This window comes from Symsagittifera roscoffensis, chromosome 5 (assembly GCF_963678635.1).
Source record: "Symsagittifera roscoffensis chromosome 5, txSymRosc1.1, whole genome shotgun sequence".
Lineage (NCBI taxonomy): Eukaryota > Metazoa > Xenacoelomorpha > Acoela > Convolutidae > Symsagittifera > Symsagittifera roscoffensis.
The window spans coordinates 24,682,307-24,700,335 of record NC_087066.1 but is presented as its reverse complement, the minus strand read 5'-3'; the positions used below and the strand labels follow the sequence as shown (position 1 = coordinate 24,700,335).

Below are 18,029 nucleotides of genomic sequence, written 5' to 3'. Positions count from 1 at the left end.
AGTGTTAGATCAACGGCCTTTTGAAATTCAGCTGGCATATCCGTGAGGCCGTAAAATCCTGTTTGAAATTGGTAAGTTCCGGTGGCATTGCCACCAATTAGACTGCAGTTGCCTTGTTCTCGAGTTGGTTTGTCTAGTGGGATTTGTGAGTACGCGTATCTCAAATCTAATGTTGAGAATAGGGTTTGCTGTTTGTTGTTTGATTTCACCACTTGTGCTATGTTGTCTAACAGTAGGTCGATGTTAGGCATCTGGTATTTATTCTTGTGAATAAATTTGTTTATCTTTTTCGTGTCTAAAGCCAATTTTACTGTCTGGTCTTTTTTACGGTAATCAAGATTGGACTAATGAATTGTCGATCTGACCATTTATCCAGTCTATTATGTGTTTTTGATCCATAAGTTTGTTGAGTTCTTTTTCTACTTGTTCATGTAGATAAACCAGTACACGGCGTCCTTTCTGCTGTACCGGGATAAAAATCTTTAATGAATTGTGTTCGCATTGCATGGTTTTTTGACTTTCCAACACGAATGCATAGTTGTGGATAGTTATCTTTTACCCATTGTTTGATTTCAGAGTTTGATTCTTCTTGTTTGCGTATATTCAGTACGTTCCCTTGTTTTTGTTTTTCTTGTACTAGTTTTACTCCAATTTGTGGTAAAATGTTTCTGCCTATGATGTTTGCTTTCTGTTATCGACAATGATGAATGGGGCAGCTCTTGTTTTCCATCCTCCTGATTCAATTGTCACAATTAATCTTCCCTTCGGAATAATTGTTTCACCATTGTAACATGCTAAGTTCCAAGTTGTATCTCCCTGCGGATTTGTCATTATCTTGTAAACACCGGGCTGTTTTTTGGTTAATTAACGACATTGGGCTCCCGCAATCAGCGATTACAAATAAATTTTTTGTCTTCAATTTAATTATATGCCCATTTGAATCATCCTCGGACAGGCTTGTTGTGTTTTTTTATTTCAAATGTTTCCGATATTGCCGTCACTGAAAAACTATCGATGTAAAATTGGCAAAAGCGATGGATCGAGTTCTGTTCCCTGACTCTAGGATTCGGTTTCTTCTTGTTCCTCTTCGTTGTTGCGATCTGCCACATAATTAACATTTCCTGAGCGACACACTTTGGCAAAATGGCCTCGTTTGGCGCATTTAGAACAGATTTTATCCTTTGCGGGACATGATTGTAAGTGGTTTTGTCCAAATTGGTTACCACATTTGTAGCATTGTTTTTGAGTGTTGAGATATGGATTTCTTTGTTGTAGCGACTGACCTCTTGTATTTTGTTGTTCTCGAGGATATACACGACGTCGAAAGTTTCCACGGCCTCTTTGAGATACCTGACTATTCGCAAAACTACTTCGTCCCGGTGTATCAATTTAATATACCGGTTCCTAATTTGTTTTCGTTACTTGATTTCCAAACGGATTTGTTTTCATTGTGCGACTATGTTCGATTCCTTTTTCCCTGCGTATCGCATACTCATACTTATCTTGTGGGCTTCTCGTTTGTGCGAGTAATTCTTCGGCTATCTTTTCGTTTTTCATTTGTGCAGTGAACATGTCTCGCACAATCAGCTCTTGAGGCCCTCTCGGTCCCCACAATCAGCTCTTGAGGCCAACTCAACCAGATCAGCGTGAAATTGTTCCAGGCTTTCCGTTTTCTTTTGTTTTCTGCAGATGAAGTTGTATCTCTCGAACGCGACAATTCTGGTTGTCACGAAGATGTCTTCTAGTGTCGTAATTAGCTCTCTTGTTGCTACCGTAAGTAGAAATAGTCCTGGACGCTTTTGCTGAACTTGATGCTGGCCCTCGGCTCGCAGGCACAGAAAATTGTAACTTCTCACTTTAGCGTCTGCTTCGTCCCATCGGAAAGAGTTGCATAAGACTCCTTTTCCTCGGGCTTTTACCACATGGTTTTCCCAACCGACTCTTTTTTCCTGGTTGCGAAACTCCCGGTTTTTCTTTTGAGCTTCTGTTTCTCCAGTTATCTCGACTTCGTATATAGGTTCTGTGGGCTCGACGAGCGGTGGTTTGTTTCTTTATAAATTTTCTACTTCAATTCCGTCTTTGGCAAGTACTGCCATTTCAAATATTGCTGCCCACTTCGACCATTCCAGACATGGCTCAGCTGAGGTTTTCTCCCAAAATGGGTTAAAATTCAGCGGGTTTTTTGAAAATCCTGCTGACTGCGCCCTGTCATACCTCTAAGTATGGGCGTGAGTATATTGAATCCGATCGGATGGATAAACATTATCTTGATGCGAGTCAGATAAAGCAGCTGTCTTTCAGAAAGATAATTTATCGTCTGAGCTCTTGCTTATGATCTTAGGTCGGCATGCAGCCCTATCAAGGTCAACTGACCAAAAAATATATAAATATGTTAATCAAACAAATAGATAGCAATGATGATCAGTTTATCTATCCGTACCAGATGACACAAAGTGTGCTTCAAAAGGGGAAGAGTTAGGAAATTGTTAGGTTTCGGTTCTCAGCTATTTCCGTATTTTCATAAGAGTTAATTCAAACCAAGGTTTAAGTTTTTCATTTGCCATTACCACGTATCTTTTTCTTCAAAGGTTCTGCTGTTTTTCCACGAATTTTTTTTTCGTCGAATTCTTCCACTTCTTTCAAATCAGACCCTGACACTTCGTCTCATTTGTTTTATCTTGCAATGCCGCTTAGCTCGATATGGTTTAGCGTGATAGTTCTGAAAAAGTAATTACAGATCTAGCCAATGTACTAGAGGTTATCTGAGCTGACGCATTTCTAGAAAATCTAAGCTGAAAAGAGTGAGCCAGCAAACCTAGTTTCTTTTTTGTTCCGACTTTCGTAACGAAAGTAACGGAATATTTGCGCTCGTGGTGGGTTTTTTTTTCTTTATCAAATTTCGACTTCTTAACTAGCCTTTTTTGACGGAATTTTTTATATCATTCAAAAACTATTGTTGTTCTGAGCTTGAATTTGGAAATATATTTCACCTGTGATCATTTTTCGTAAAGTTATGGTGGTTTAAAGGTTGCCATTTTGGCCAAATTGGGACAAATAACGCGCGAATAGCGAGATTTAATCCGTATTAGAAATCGTTCCAAATTGATTTAAGGAAGATTATATGTCATTTTTGATTTGATTTGTTAATAGGAGCAAAATCTATCACTTCGTACTTAATATGGCGTGTGGGGGGATGTTTTTCACAAAAAGAATCTCAAGTTTTTTTTTATTTTAACTTTATTTTATTACAATTAATTTTTTCATGTTCTTGCTATTTAAATTTTTCATGTTCTTGCTGCTCCATAGACCTTAAAAGGCAGTCGGAACATTCAGGGCTTCGCCCTGATACGAGCAGCCTTGTTTGATTTGGTCGTACGACCGTATTCAGCTTTCCTAGGCCTGCTGTTTTAGCAGGTTGCTTCAAGTTTCCACCTGCTTTTACGATATATGCTTTTAAGCAAAAACTTTTGGCCAACAAATGTACTGTCTTGTTCGACTCTTGATTTTCATGCAAGTAGGCCAGCCGGGATTAAAAATCTCCCATCAAGTTACAGGCAAACCTCTGAGACATGTAGATTGTCCAGCTAGAGATTATCATAACTTCCGAGGTGGAGTTGTAACAAATCGTCTCTTCTCCCTCGTCAATTTCTTTTTGTTTTTTTTAAAGAATAAATCTGTTTTATTAGCAAAAACATAATTTTATTCTAAAGACTTGAGGTCAGGAGGATAGAAAACATTTTCTATTTCTTAGAGCCGCTAATGCAAATTTCATCGTTCTAAGCAGAGTACATATCTTGTCCAAAAAATTAGAGTTTTCAGGATTATTGCGCGGATGCTATTTTGACACATTAAATTTGCCAACATGTGTATCAATCAGCCTTTATGTGCTTTAATTGTCCGTTAAAACAGATAAGTGTTGATCCAGGAGACAAAAATTTGAATCGATCCAAAGCCCATTTAAAACTAGTAGCTCCAATTTGTTGATTCTACCACGTTAGCAAATCTACTGGCGAAGTATGCTGTCTGCCAGTTGACCCTATGGTCCTGTTCAAGGGATGGTCCCAAGCTTCCATGTGAGGCATCGCAATTGAATTTAATTTTTAGTTTAATATTAAAATAACGATTAGTCATTTTTTTTGCATTTTCCCGAAAACTGGGTTTCTGACAGTTGATGTCTCTAATTTTTTGCATCAGTTCACGAAAAGGTGACAAAAAGTCTCAGATTGGTGATGAGTTTTCGTAACAAATTATTTGATTGCATAACCGATTAAAAATTTTTCATGATTTTTTTTCAGATTTCGTAATTTTTTTTTCATCTTTATGACTGTACATTTAGCTCAATAAAGATCTATGCTACTAAACGCACACTACACTACCTATCAAAATGAATTGAATGCTTTGTAGTATTTGGTGCATGCTGTTGTGAGACTTTACCGCCAAAATATGGTTAAAAAAATAAGTTTTAATATAATTTTGCGTCCGAGCCATTACATTGAATGCTGACTAACACTCTCCCCAACGATGTGAAAGGCACAGGTTTAGCAGAATCACCGTGGAATTATGTAGAAAGTGAGTTTAAATTTCCAAATTAGACACACAAGCTTTCCTTTAGTTTCTTGCCTAGTACTCGACTACTTCTTGCAGCCATTTTTGAAAATCAGCTCAAAATTGAAAGATATGTTGGTTTTTTGTTAAAATTTTAGTTTATCCGACCAGCAAATGAAAGCGCACTCCGTGTTTTTATTTGTCCAATGTCTATAATGTGAACCAATCTGCAATCTGTGCTCAAAATATTTAAACTTAAATTGATGCAAGCTGCAATTACGTTTTATTTGAAAAATTCACGGCCAATGGCCAATCGGGCTTTTGTTAATCAGCGATTAAATGAAACAACTTCGTTGACATCTCATCCTTCTCTCTGCAATAATTTGAGAAACAGGGCGGAATTTGACATTACTGACAGCGTTTATTTAAACTTGTCTCTTGTTGGATCAAAGCAAATAACGTTTCTTAGCCTTACAAATGATCCTTCAGTATTATTGGTAATAATTTATCCTTAAAATCAAAATGGAGATGTTAATTTTTTCAGAACTCAAATTTAATCGTTGATGAGTTATTTTTGTATCAATCAGTAGTGGATTAAGGAGGAGGGGCCGGAGGCCTTGTAGATAATTTGCTTGCGGCGCAAAAAAAAATTGACCAAAACAGGTCAATTTTTTTTATTGCTTTGGGAGAGCTCGGAGAAACATTTTGATCGACCTAAAAAAAACAAAAAAAAAACAAAACTTTCGAAATTTTCAATCTCAGGCAAAAAAAAATAGAACGGTGAAAAAACTGTTAAGTCATTTGATCTTTATGATTCTATATTTGGTCCAATAGAATACAGTGCTGATTTAAATTATCGGAACAAAATAAATAAAAGTTGAATTAAAAAACGCGTTTTTCTCGAAATGTGTTGATTTTAGACGAAAAGTGATGAGGACCAATCTTGCTCAAAAAATTAACAGAAACTTAAGCAGAAATTTTTTTTTGCAAAATTCGAGCGCAAAAATGTACCACAAAAACGATAACTTTTGGTTTTGTTTAGATAATCAAAAATTACACCTAACTTATTGACAAAATTATACCACTGCAATGTAGGCCAACCTCTTATGTAGCCCAACAAAATTTAAGAAGGGAATAATTTTCTCAGCTTTTTATGAACATATTTATTTTCGTATCCAAAAAACACCAATTTTTCTAATCAAAACATTTATAAACCTTTTGCGTCCACTTTAGGAGGTTACATCCTTTTTTAATTTGGGGGCCTACATCGAGGCTTGCAGTGATATTGTAGATTAAAAAACAAATCAGATACAAGTAATTTTTGATTGACTAATCAAAACCAAAATTAATCGTTTTTGGGGTAATTTTTTGAGCTCGAATTTTGCTAAGGAAATCGCACCATTATATTTATGTTAAAATTTTGAGCAAATTTGGTCCTCATCCTTTGTCATATAGAATGAGAAAAATGCGTCGTAATTTTAATTTTTTTTTTCCGGATATTTTAAATTAGCACTGTATACTACTAGGCGCACACAACAGTACCTATCGTAATGAACTGATTGTTTTGTAGTATTAAACGAGTTTTTAAAAGTTTCAAAATGCTTCAATTCTGTAAACTTAATTTATTTATCAAATAAAAAACAACTAAAAAAGTTGAGAGCAGAAAGAGCATTTCTTTCAGCCCAAAAAACCATTACGAGTCCAAATGTGTATTTCGTGAATTGTAAGCGGTATCAGCTACAAGGACGCTCTCTTTGTGTTTTTTTGTTTTTTAGTTTTCTTTGGTAGTTCCGACAAAGTTTTTAACAAGTTTCAAGACTTCTCTTCGAATTCCACAGACCTACCCGCACTCAGTAAAAAGAGAAATTAATCGATTATATTACAATTAAAATTGTACGTTTATCAAAAGTTTAATTAATTATAAGCGCCAAAATTAGATATTTTAAACGATTCATAATCCGTTATAATCGTAACACTTTTTGTGACGTTATTAAAAATATAGACATATAATTGATTACACTTTTTCCGAAAATCTCTTATAATCTCTTATAATCTATTATAGTCTATTATAATAGATTATAAAAAAATATTTTCTGTCGAAAATCTCCTAAGAGTGAGATATCTTGTCACTCTTTGGTTCATCTGAACACAAAGTTTTGCTGCAAAACAAAAGTTTGATAGAGATCCCTTCATATTAGTTGAAAGAATCCCGCGATATGTAAATTATAACTTTTCAATACAAGTCATGAAACCAAAGCAATATGCTGATTTTTTGGTGGTCAAAGAAACTTACAATGATCATCATGAAACAACTATATTCAAAAAGAAATAAAAAAAACGTTACAAACTTGAATAAACCCACGTCTACGAAAAGCATAAAATATAAGCAATTATTATGCAAGGTCGAAGATAAAATAGGCAAACTAAAAGGATTATAAACAATTATATTCGATGAAAATGGATCTTTTCAGTAAAACAATCGAATAGAATTTCGGATAAAAACAATCGATTATAATTGATTATAATGTATTATACTTGATTTTATTTGATTTCAAAACGAGAGATTATAATCGATTATTAATTGATTAAAATTAATTTTTTCTCAATTTTTGTAGACTGGTACTAAAATCATATTATAATCGATTATTAACGCTTGAAACTGGATGCGGGCAAACACTAAATTGTGCGCCTAGTGCACAGTCTGGCTATAATTCCAAAATCTTTTATACAAAACTTCTGAAAAATGCTATGAGACCATTTCAATTCGAAAGCAATTTGAGGGCACATAATAGTTTTTCATGTGCAAATCCAATGAGGAAAAAATTTAGCCTGAAAAATAAATCTAGTCACCAATTATCACAACCTTACCAAAAAATAACTTATTAAAAAAAGATTCGTTACAAAAATTTCTGGAACTTTCAAATTTCTGCAACAAGTTTCTGCATCAAAGAAATTTCTGCAACCAAATTCTGCAACAAAGAAATTTTGCAATCCAATTACTTGCATCATTAAAAATATTAAGCAATGGCGTTCAAAATCATGGAAAACTACTGAAGAAGTACCTGTTGCGGTCATTAAGCCGACAAAAAAGCAGGCACACGATAGTCCGAAAACTTGATTAATACAAGGCAAATAATTCCAGTTAGTAAAAGTACACGCTAGAATCAATTCCGGTTGGAATCGACCTCGGTATCTTTGAAGCCTCAAGCAAGCTCTATATCATTTCATCAAAAGGTCAACTGAATAGAGCGATAGTTGGTTTTTTCGATTAAATCGTACTCTTTTTCTGACCGATTTGTAAAAAAAAAATGTTTTCTGGAAAACAGTCTAGTTCCCGGTTACAACACACTTGTACTGCAAGTGAAAAAAATGAAGAGTTTTTTTTAGTTATATCGAGTCTTTAATAAAGGGTCCTAAAAATGGTCTTCAAATATTGCTATTAGTGATTTCTTATAAATTACATAAGTAGCTATTTTCCTTAGTTTACATCAAACTGCTCTCAGCTCACATACAGCGGCTAGTCGCATAAAAAAGAAGTCTATCAACTTGTCGGAAGGTTTTTCCCGATTGTTTCCAAGCTGTGTTTCACATATGTAGCTTCAAGTCGCTCCAAAGAATCCAATCATGACAGTGATTGCGATTATAATGTGAAGATAGAGGAAGACTCGGTCTATGAGTTTGGCCAGATACTGCCAGAGGAAGTCCATGTTGTCATCGCTCTCCAGCACTCTCACCTGGTCCACCGCCTTCAGAAATTGATTCGTCTGGGTCAGCAAGAAACTCTTGCGCTTATTCGTTCCAGCAGCTGTTTCCAGTGCTACCTGGAATAACTAATCTGTTTTTTTTTGCAAATCGATCGAAAGCGGAATATCAAAAAATGAATATTTGTATAACGGCATTTGATAGTGATCTTTTTGTTGTTTTTCCTATAATTCATAAAATCAATGACAATTCTGTAATCTACTCATTTATTTTCAATGAAGTTTGGCCGTGCTTGGATTGCTTGATAATTTAGAGATCTCGTTATAACTCATCCCCACATAATACGTTTTTTGACAGGCTATCAAGTTTTATTTGTGACGAATTTTATCCCAAAACATTTCCACAGAGCTATAACACTTCTTGCCTGGGACGCCTTTCCGAGCCTATTTGCGACTGAGGCCCATTTTTGGTTCTTCCCGTCGTCATCTCCGTCATCTTTTTTAACATTCTCCTGATTGTGTCCTTTTTCCAGTTGTTCCATCAGCTGGTTCCGTTCGTCCCGCTCCCGTTTTCTCGGTAACGCCTTCTCGATGGGACATGGCTTGAGACCGAAAAAGATCGGAACGTTGCCGGAAATAATTTTTCGCAGACTAGTTCGCATTTTGAAGCGGTCGTCCATGAAATGCACATTAATCACTAAAGCATTCAAATCTTGGAAGATTTAAAAATTTGCAAAGAAAAAAACACTTTTCGTTTTAAGAAAATCAATTGTTTTTGTATAATGAAAAAAATTTGTTCTCGGATGATTATTATGGGCTTTTCCAGACGAGAGTTATCTTTGCAAAAGAAAAAAGAAAAAATAAATAACAAAAACAAAAAATAATAATTTTTTTTTCACTTCAATTAAATAAAAGACAAAAAAAATTAAAACTATTCTACCTATGGTAGTGAGAAATGTATCCAGAGCCATGTGGGACACAACTAGAGCCAGGAAATAAGCTATGACTGGGAAGTTGAGGGAACTGGCTGGGAGCATCTCGGATATGGCTCCGAAGGAGACGACTGCGGCGAGGAGGATAGTCATGGAGAATCCGACCTTCTCTCCCGACTCGACTGGGATGACGAAGACTAGGGTTGACAGCATGTAGAGTAGAATGTTGGGAAGCATGAATACGATGTTGTAGAAGAGACCTGCAATAATCCTTTGACAAATGCACAACAGTTTTTTAAACCAAGATTCTATTCTCTTTACTATTGTTTCTCAACTAAATACATTTTTTACCGCTGGCGTTTCGAGAACAAAGCATTTTGTATCATGCCGAATTGAGATGATTTGAATAGGAAGAAATTTATCTAGCGAAATGTGTTCTTCATTAATATAAAATAAACCTACAGGGGGCCAAAAAGGACCCACTGCCTGATGGAAATCCCACTCCCCCTTCATCATCTCGGGCCTCTCATCTTACCTCTGCGCTGCAGTTGTATGACAATCTCCAAGTGGTCCATGTATGCCTGGCCTCTCCAGTCGTGGGTTCCGAAGCGCAGGGGTACTGGCCTCACCAGATCCCACTCATCGTTGTCCTGGTAGTGCTTCAAATCCGCAGCCACAGTCGGTATCATTGGGTCCATCGCTACATTAAATTTACTACAGTGCAATTTAATTAAAAGAAATTTTTTTTCCACTTTTACAATGCAAATTTTCCCTCTTACAAAGTTTTTTTTGAAAATAAAACTAAGTGTGATAAAAAATCATAGACAAATGGTAGCTATATGATAAAATGAAGGAACGCTCTCAGATGATGAAGTCAGATAAATTGTCGTCGTATACTGGGCTACTGCAAATAAGTCGACACTTGAATTCAACCAGCAAATGAACGAATTTTGCTAATTTCTCTGCAATTGATTAAGATATAGGGTTGCAAATTTAGCACATGATGAAACTGTTTAGGAAGACTTAGCCAGATCGAAATCAAGAAATTTGCTTTGCTCTGAAGACGTAATATAGCCAGCAGGGGCGGATTTGAGGGGGGGGCGGTCCTCCGGAACTTTTTCAGAAATCCATTTTTGGCCGACTGACTCTAAAATTTTTCTAAAGGCGCCTCTGGCGCCAATATATACTAACTTTGAGGGGGAGCGCGCGCCAAAAAACGCCATTTTTTTGTCAACATTTTTCCAAAAAGTGCCCAAAAACGGCTTTTTAACATATTTTTTCAAAAAAAATTGCCTGCGGAGCAAAAATTTGGCCAAAACGACGTCTTTTTAGTGCTGTAGGAGAGCTTGGAAAATCAATTTGGTCGACCTAAAAAAAAGGTCGTCAAAGTTTTCGACAATTTTTTGAAAATCCGCCCCCCCCCCCCTTAGAGAAAATTGTAAATCCGCGCCTGATAGCCGGTATATACTATATTACTTCAGAAGTGTTCTGGATGTGAAAACATTCGCGCAAACAACTTAAGAAATCCGAATTCATTTGCTCAAAAAGATTTTCAAGGGGTAGTGATGAGCGACAGACTGACTCAGTTTGACAAAAAAGCGACAGACTGAATTAGTGAAAAAATGATTTGTTTGCAATAGTGCTTTCACATGAAGAACACCTCTGAACTACTTGGAATATCCTGTGTATTTTACAACTTCAAAGCCAGGTTTCTCGTTTTCTGATCTGACTAAGTTCTTCTGAATAGTTTCATCGAGCATGTGTTAAAATTTTAACCCTGTATCTAAATTTATGCAGAGAAAACAACAAAAACCTGGAGAAAACAAAGTTTCGTTAGTGTTCTCGTTGAAATCAACTGTTTACGTATTTTTTGTAGACCAGTGTAACACTCATTCCACGAGAACATATATTATGATTAATACAATGCTGATTTAAATTATCCGGACAAAACGAGCAAAACTTAAATTTTCAAATGCGTTTTTCTCAATTTGGGTAAAGATTGGACAAAAAATAAAAAAGGTTGCTTAGAATTCACCAGTTAATATAGTGCAATTGTTTCTCCGAATTTCTCAACCAAAATTTTACAATAAAAATGATCATTTTGGCTTTTTTAAAATAATCAAGAATTACGCTGAAACTAATTTGTTAAATGATGAGAAATTTTTTTCAAAAGAAGTCTCTTACACAGCCCAACAAAAATCTTTACGGGTAAAAGTTTCATTAATTGTTGAAAATTTGTTTTCGAGCAAAGATTTTGGGTTTTACATAGTAAAAAATACATTTCTTGACTATCAAGCAAAAATATTTTCTCTTATACCGGTTTTTGGAGATTTGACCCTTGTAGACCTTTGTTGGGCTGTGTAAGAGGCTTCTTGTGATATATATTTTTTATCAATTAACAAAGTAGTTACAACGTACTTCTTGATTAATTGAAAAAGGCCAAAATGACCCATTTTTAGGGTAAAATTTTAATTGAGAATTTTGGAGAAAAAATTGCACCATATTAACTCTGGTGAAAATCTAAGCAACCTTTTCTCTTTTCATTTTTTGTCCAATCTTAACCCAAATTGAGAAAAACGCGTTTGAAAATTTAAGTTTTCTTCGTTTTGTCCGGATAATTTAAATCAGCACTGTATTAATCATAATAATTGTTCTCGAGGAATGAGTGTTACACTGGCCTACAAAAAATACGTAAACAGTTGATTTCAACGAGAAAACTAACGAAACTTTGTTTTCTCCAGGTTTTTGTTGTTTTCTCTGCATAAATTTAGATACAGGGTTAAAATTTTAACACATGCTCGATGAAACTATTCAGAAGAACTTAGTCAGATCGGAAAACGAGAAACCTTGCTTTGAAGTCGTAAAATACACAGGATATTCCAAATATTTCAGAGGTGTTCTTGATGTGAAATCACTATTGCAAACAACATAAAAAACGCATGACCTCAAATTGGATCTTTGAATTCAATCCCGGTCGCGAATGGTTATGAGCTCTGAAATTCAGCCATAGTTCATATCAGCTTAAGTCATTAACCCGCGAAGAAGCTTTCAGGTGAGCAGAAAGAGGATAGATGACATAGGACTAAAATGGTATCGGAGCTAAACTAAAACATTTGTCTGCTTCAAATATTTTGAGACCCTCGCCATCACACTAAAAAAGTAAGTAGGTGCATGTCTCAAGGTGGCATATAAAGATCAGAGATGACGAAGTAAAGTTCTGGAGTTAAGACTTTTGGTTTTTGAAATGTCAAGAATCGCTGACTTCATTTCAATGCTTGTTATTAATCTATGGGCACTCAAGTTACGCGATGAAATTATGCACGAAAAAATTTATAACAAAAAAAAAACATTGCAAAAAACTTTTGCGTCATGTAAAAATTACATATGAGTAGATTGATTGAAGAGCTTGGCGACTTGTCATAATTTATTTGCTCCGCAGCAAAGTTTGGAAAAACAACAACAAGCCAAAAATGCCGTTTTGGGCACTTTTTGGAAAACTTTGACTATAAAAAATTGTGTTTTTTCGGTGCGCGCTCCCCGTCAAAAGTAGGATATATCGGGACGTATCGGGAAAACTGGATGTTGTATACTAAAGTACCAAAGGGGGATCTTTGGGTCGTAGGATGAGTGAACTGACTTATTCTGTAGTGGAATTTGCTGGATGTCCACTGTCCGAATCGGAGTCTGCATTTGTGACTGTCGGTGGGGAAGTGGGACACGTCAAAAGCACAGGCGAACTTAATTGACACCAGAGTGGAGTAGAAGATGACCATCCCATTCCACCCGAACACCACTTGACGGTCGAACACAACAGGCAGGGCGTCTATGGCGTCCAGGGCAACTGCAGAGCAAACACGACTTCTCATAGTAAACATCCATACTTACACATCAATCAATATCCATCGCAAATGCCCAGAAAGATCGAAGATCAGACACCAATACTGTTCGTACTTAGCATAATTTGATCCTTCCTATTTTTAAACATCATTTAAACAAGCAAGTTAATTACAAATTTGATTCACTACTAGAAAACTCATATAGCGTTCATTGCATTTTTAGTTCGTGCCAACTTCGTATCTTCCAGCACAATTAGTATTCCTTGCTCAATGCTAAGCCTCAGTATCAGATTTTCGGGGAGGGGAGGGGGCGGTCGACTCTTCCCCTCCGAGATTCGATCCTCTGCCGACCCAAAGGGTCTTCCTTTTGCAGTAATTTTAGATATCAGTTTGTGGCTGACTGACCCTAAATTTTTCTAAAGGCGCCTTTGGCGCCAATATAAACAAATTTTGAGGTGGAGCGCACGCCGAAAAAGCGCAGTTTTTTTATCAACATTTTCCAAAAAGTTCCACAATAGGTGTGCTTTATGTTTTACGGCTCATAATTACCAAATTGTTTATTGAGCTTCCATTTTCAATCATAATCCAGATTTCGCTAGAATTAATTTCAAACAACCAGATTAGATCATTTTATCCAATTTCCAAACAAACACAAAGATCCTTTTGGGTCTTATAACACAAAAAAGTAATGCTCACTGATGTCTGCATGCCAAAAAGTGTATGGCGGGACCTGAATGGTAGATATGCTCATCTCACTGCTGTTCCACTTGGCCGAATCAGTGTAATAGTAATACCACAGCCACATTTTACTGTACAAGTAGCCATCTTTCTCGTTCACGTCTGAAACAGAATTGGGGGGTATTCTCATGATGGAGAGACCAAATGATGGATAATTTCAACCAATCAGAAATGTTAGACATTCATATTCGCTAAGCAGTTTTTGCTTGAAATCGAAAAAATAAGCGGAAGATGAATTTTAAAAGTACAAAGTGTTTTTGTAATACAATTCGTCCAGATATCGAATAATTTTTTGGCTTTTGTTAGCAATTTTTTAAAAAAAACTATCTTTAATTTTGTTTCAATGCGTCCTAGATCTGACAATATTTGAAAGTTCATATGTCTGCCTTTTTCTGCAATCGGTCATTATTAATATGAATGACCTAGATTTATTTTCTTACTTTGAGATTTTTGAGATTTCTTTGAGACTTCTTAGTTCTCAATTCTGATTGACTGAAAGTAACCTAAAATTTGTTTCCTTCATTCGATCCCCTCTATCATGAGGGATGCCACCAAGCAGAATCATTTGACATCATATTAAAACAAGACATTTAACGAATCATTCACTTTTTGTTCATCGCGTATTTTCAGGAGTCATTATTTGTTCATTTGTTAGTCCAAATTCGGGCTGTTAGATTTGAAAGGATCGGCGTATTCAGGGATATACACCCTGCTCTCACCCTCGCCAATCTAAGTTATTGGATGGATGAAAAAAAGAAGACTGACGAGTCAGGTGCTTCCCACATTGAAACACATCTCATCAACAACATCAAATAAATTAAGTATAGCCGGTTACTGAGCAATTGGCACAAAATGTTCCGATTATAGCTTTAGAAAAAAAAACATTTAAAAAGTTTTTTCTGCGTGGTTTGATCAAAGGAATGAACAAGAAACTAGAATTTAGACATATTTGACAAAGTAAAAATGGTAAATTGGAAAACAGCTTTACTAGAAAAATGACTAGAAAAACAATTTTAAAAAAAAACAGAAAAAAAATCAAAAAACATTGCAAATTTTTTCAAATTTTTTTGCAGAAATTTTTTTAATTTTGAATTTTTGTTTCCCAAAATGGCCTATAAATATTCGAAAATTAAATTTACTCGATTGAAACTAAGTTTTTACGGCTTAAATGAAGCATTTATTAGCTATCGTAAGCCAAAAGCTACTAAAACAAACGATAATTGCTTTGTTCGCTCGGATTTAATCAGAAATAAAAATTTTGAGCCTGCTCTTCTCGATACTGGGACAATTTTTTGAAACTTTCATTGGATATTTCAAATCGCGACTGGAGGGGCTTCAATATTATGTATCACTCGACCCATTGTGATGATTATTTGTGATACTTGACTTTGTGCCGAAAACAAAAAATGAGTAACTTAAAAAACACCAGAATACAAAACGGATTTACTTTAACGGAACGGATATAGCTTATGCCTTTTGGAATGTCGCAATAGAAATTGGCATAGAAATAAACAATAAGCAAATCAAATCCGATAACGGTTTACCTCGTACTATAATTTGTCCCAAAATGGCCCAAAAAAGTTCCAAAAACTAATTTTACTCGAGTAAAATTAAGTTTTTTGGCTTAAATTAAGCATAAATAAGCTATTGTAAGCATGCTCGCTCACCTTATTCGCTTGAAATTAGACCAAAATTTAAAAAATTAAACGGGTTTCTCTTGACACTGAGATAATTTTTTTAACCTTCTTGATATCGTTAGAATTACGACTAAAAGAGCAGTACTATGATACATTCGTTGACTCAGTCCGAGGAATATATGTGGTACCTGATTTTGCGTGGAAATCAAAAAAAAATAAAACGCATTGAATACAAACTTCCTCCCCATGTTCAATGGGCGGAACCAAAAAGCAGCTGACCTGAGATGCTGTACAAGTCGACGAAGATGTGAACTGAGTCATTACGCATGTCTTTTGGCGGCCGGTGTTTCGGAAGGGAGCTCTTGAGTCGCTCAAGCAACCTCGTTTCTTCCTCGACCCCATTGGTGCCCTCACTTGCTGAACACTTGAAAATTGCTGCCCAAATAATTGTAGTTGATAATACACTGAGGGACGTTTGCATTTTGTTTGTGTTGCTGTTCTTCAACAAAACAAAGTCAAAGTAGATCAAGACAGGCCAAACTATGAAAAGTTTTCGAAGGAATATTAATTTTTTTTTGAAAAATTTTTTCGATTAATTAAGTCTTTTAAAAGCCACAAAAATCCGGAATAATTAAGGTATGCTTTCAAATTTAGTCCCTTATTTGCACAAAGCAGAGAAATGAAACAAATCTTTTATTCTATAAAAGTTAAAAAGAATTCGAATAAACTGCTTCCTTGCTTCCTAGTGACGTGACATAATTGAAAAACAATCACGAATATCTACTTGAACATGATTGGTCAGTCATCAAAATACAATGCATTTTTCATACAGAAATTGAACAAACAACAGGTGAAAAGAAAATAAAAGAATTTTTTTCGAATCTTTGCCGACTTTTTGCAGGTGGGACAACTGAATAAATAGGATACCAGTCAGCTCCGACACATCCAATATTTGAGCCAAATTTGCCTGATTAATTAATAAACTGGAAATCGGACGAGCAGAGTGGACTGAAAAGGTTTTTGAACCGATAAAGGTAGAGCTGAAAGAGCTGAATCGCAGTCAACCTGCGCGGTTCGAAACCAAAAGCCATAACAAAGGACCTTTTAAAACATGGCCGACAGAAACAATAACGAATGGATTTAGTATTCCGCCTATGAGCGACTTTGGCCGGTTAGTTGACGGCTTAAGTTATTGTATAGGTGGATCCATAGCTCAAAAAACGAAGGAGTTTTATAAAAACTTAAGAATTAAATTTCTACAACAATCAAAACTCTTCATTAGCAAAAAATTATTTCGCCGCAAAATTAGGCCACTGCACAGTGAGGGAAGAGTCTGTTTTTACCACCTAGTCTAGATCACAGGCACACGCCTCGACCCTTCCGATGCCGAGGCCTATCACAACTATTTTAATTGAAGAGATCATATTTAAGAATGAAAACCAAGTGAAGATGAAAATGTGTGTGAAGAAAAGATTGGAGATAAACAAGTTGACTCAAAATCCAAAACGGACAAACTAAATTATACTCAGCTAGCTTGAAAAATACCAAAACCGAAAAATAAAGACTTTTTGAGTTTAGTTTTTGATCGGTTTGAGCAACAATTGAAACAAGTCATATTAGCGCCGAAAATTATCTAAGTGCGGCTAATTCAAACTCTGTTGGGCATGATTTTGCAACTCTTGAAAAATTTTAAGAGTTAATTGCGGTACAAGCCGTTTCATTCGAAAGTTTAAAAAGATCGTAATATTTTTGCAGGCCATTTATTAATGCTGCAGCAAGCATTAGCAAATTTCGATAACCGATCGCGGCGCAAATATAGTAAACTCTTGCGAAAAATGAAAAACAAACTGAAAAAAATCGCAAAATTTTATAAGAAACGGTTTTAGACACATTTAATTTCTTCATTTTTCTAAAATTTTTCTTTTTCCTTTTTAGTTGATTTTTTTTTGGTAATTTTACTTCTCTGAACTTTCCAGAATGCGTGATAAACTCCTTGAGCACGCTTTTCCAAATGTGAGTGGCGAGCTGTTAGGCAAACTTTCATTTTCAATTGAAAGTTAACAACTGTTAAAAATGGTCGGTTTAAGGGCTTCATTTTTGTCGACTGAAGGTGAAACTGTCGCGACACGACGTGCACTTTTGCAGTGTTCGCGTTCAAGGAGAAACGGACTGAATATGTTGGCTGGCTTTTGCGGATGGCATAGAACGCAAGGTGGGCTTCAAAATCATTAGCAAATTATGCTGCCCATCCTCTCCGATTAATCGTTTTAAGGCTCTGATGAACGCCTCTGTTGAGTTGTAACCAAAATTTTTGAAGTACAAGGAAACAAAAAAAAAACAAATTCACAAATGCTTGATCAGAAATCGTTCTGTTACTTAAGGCAGATGGAAACAAAAACACCTAGCTCTAGCTTCACATCTCTTAACGCTTGTATTTTTGGAGAAGTCCCAGGTTTACACTATTTTTTTTCATAAGAGCCATGAATACATTTTCAAAATTTTTGAATTAGTATAATGAGTAACCAAATTTTTTGAATCGGTATAAAGAAACTAAAAAAAAAAAAAACAAATTTATAAATGCGTGATCAGAAATTGTCCTGTTACTTAAAGCAGATGGAAACAAAAAAACGCCTAGCGCTA

The 18,029-nt window shown here is 35.5% G+C and overlaps 1 protein-coding gene across 1 annotated transcript; it reads right to left on the bottom strand.

Moving 5' to 3' along the window:
* Positions 1-7,899: 7,899 nt before the first annotated feature.
* LOC134846513 (neuronal acetylcholine receptor subunit alpha-2-like) lies at positions 7,900-15,951 on the bottom strand. The gene is made up of 7 exons (XM_063863895.1): positions 15,669-15,951; positions 13,711-13,854; positions 12,816-13,019; positions 9,714-9,878; positions 9,187-9,438; positions 8,672-8,943; positions 7,900-8,366 (listed from the first exon to the last, which is right to left on the bottom strand). Exons 1-7 carry the CDS (start codon positions 15,868-15,870, stop codon positions 8,145-8,147), a joined length of 1,461 nt encoding a protein of 486 aa, XP_063719965.1. The 5' UTR covers positions 15,871-15,951; the 3' UTR covers positions 7,900-8,144.
* Between the last annotated feature and the right edge of the window lie 2,078 nt (positions 15,952-18,029).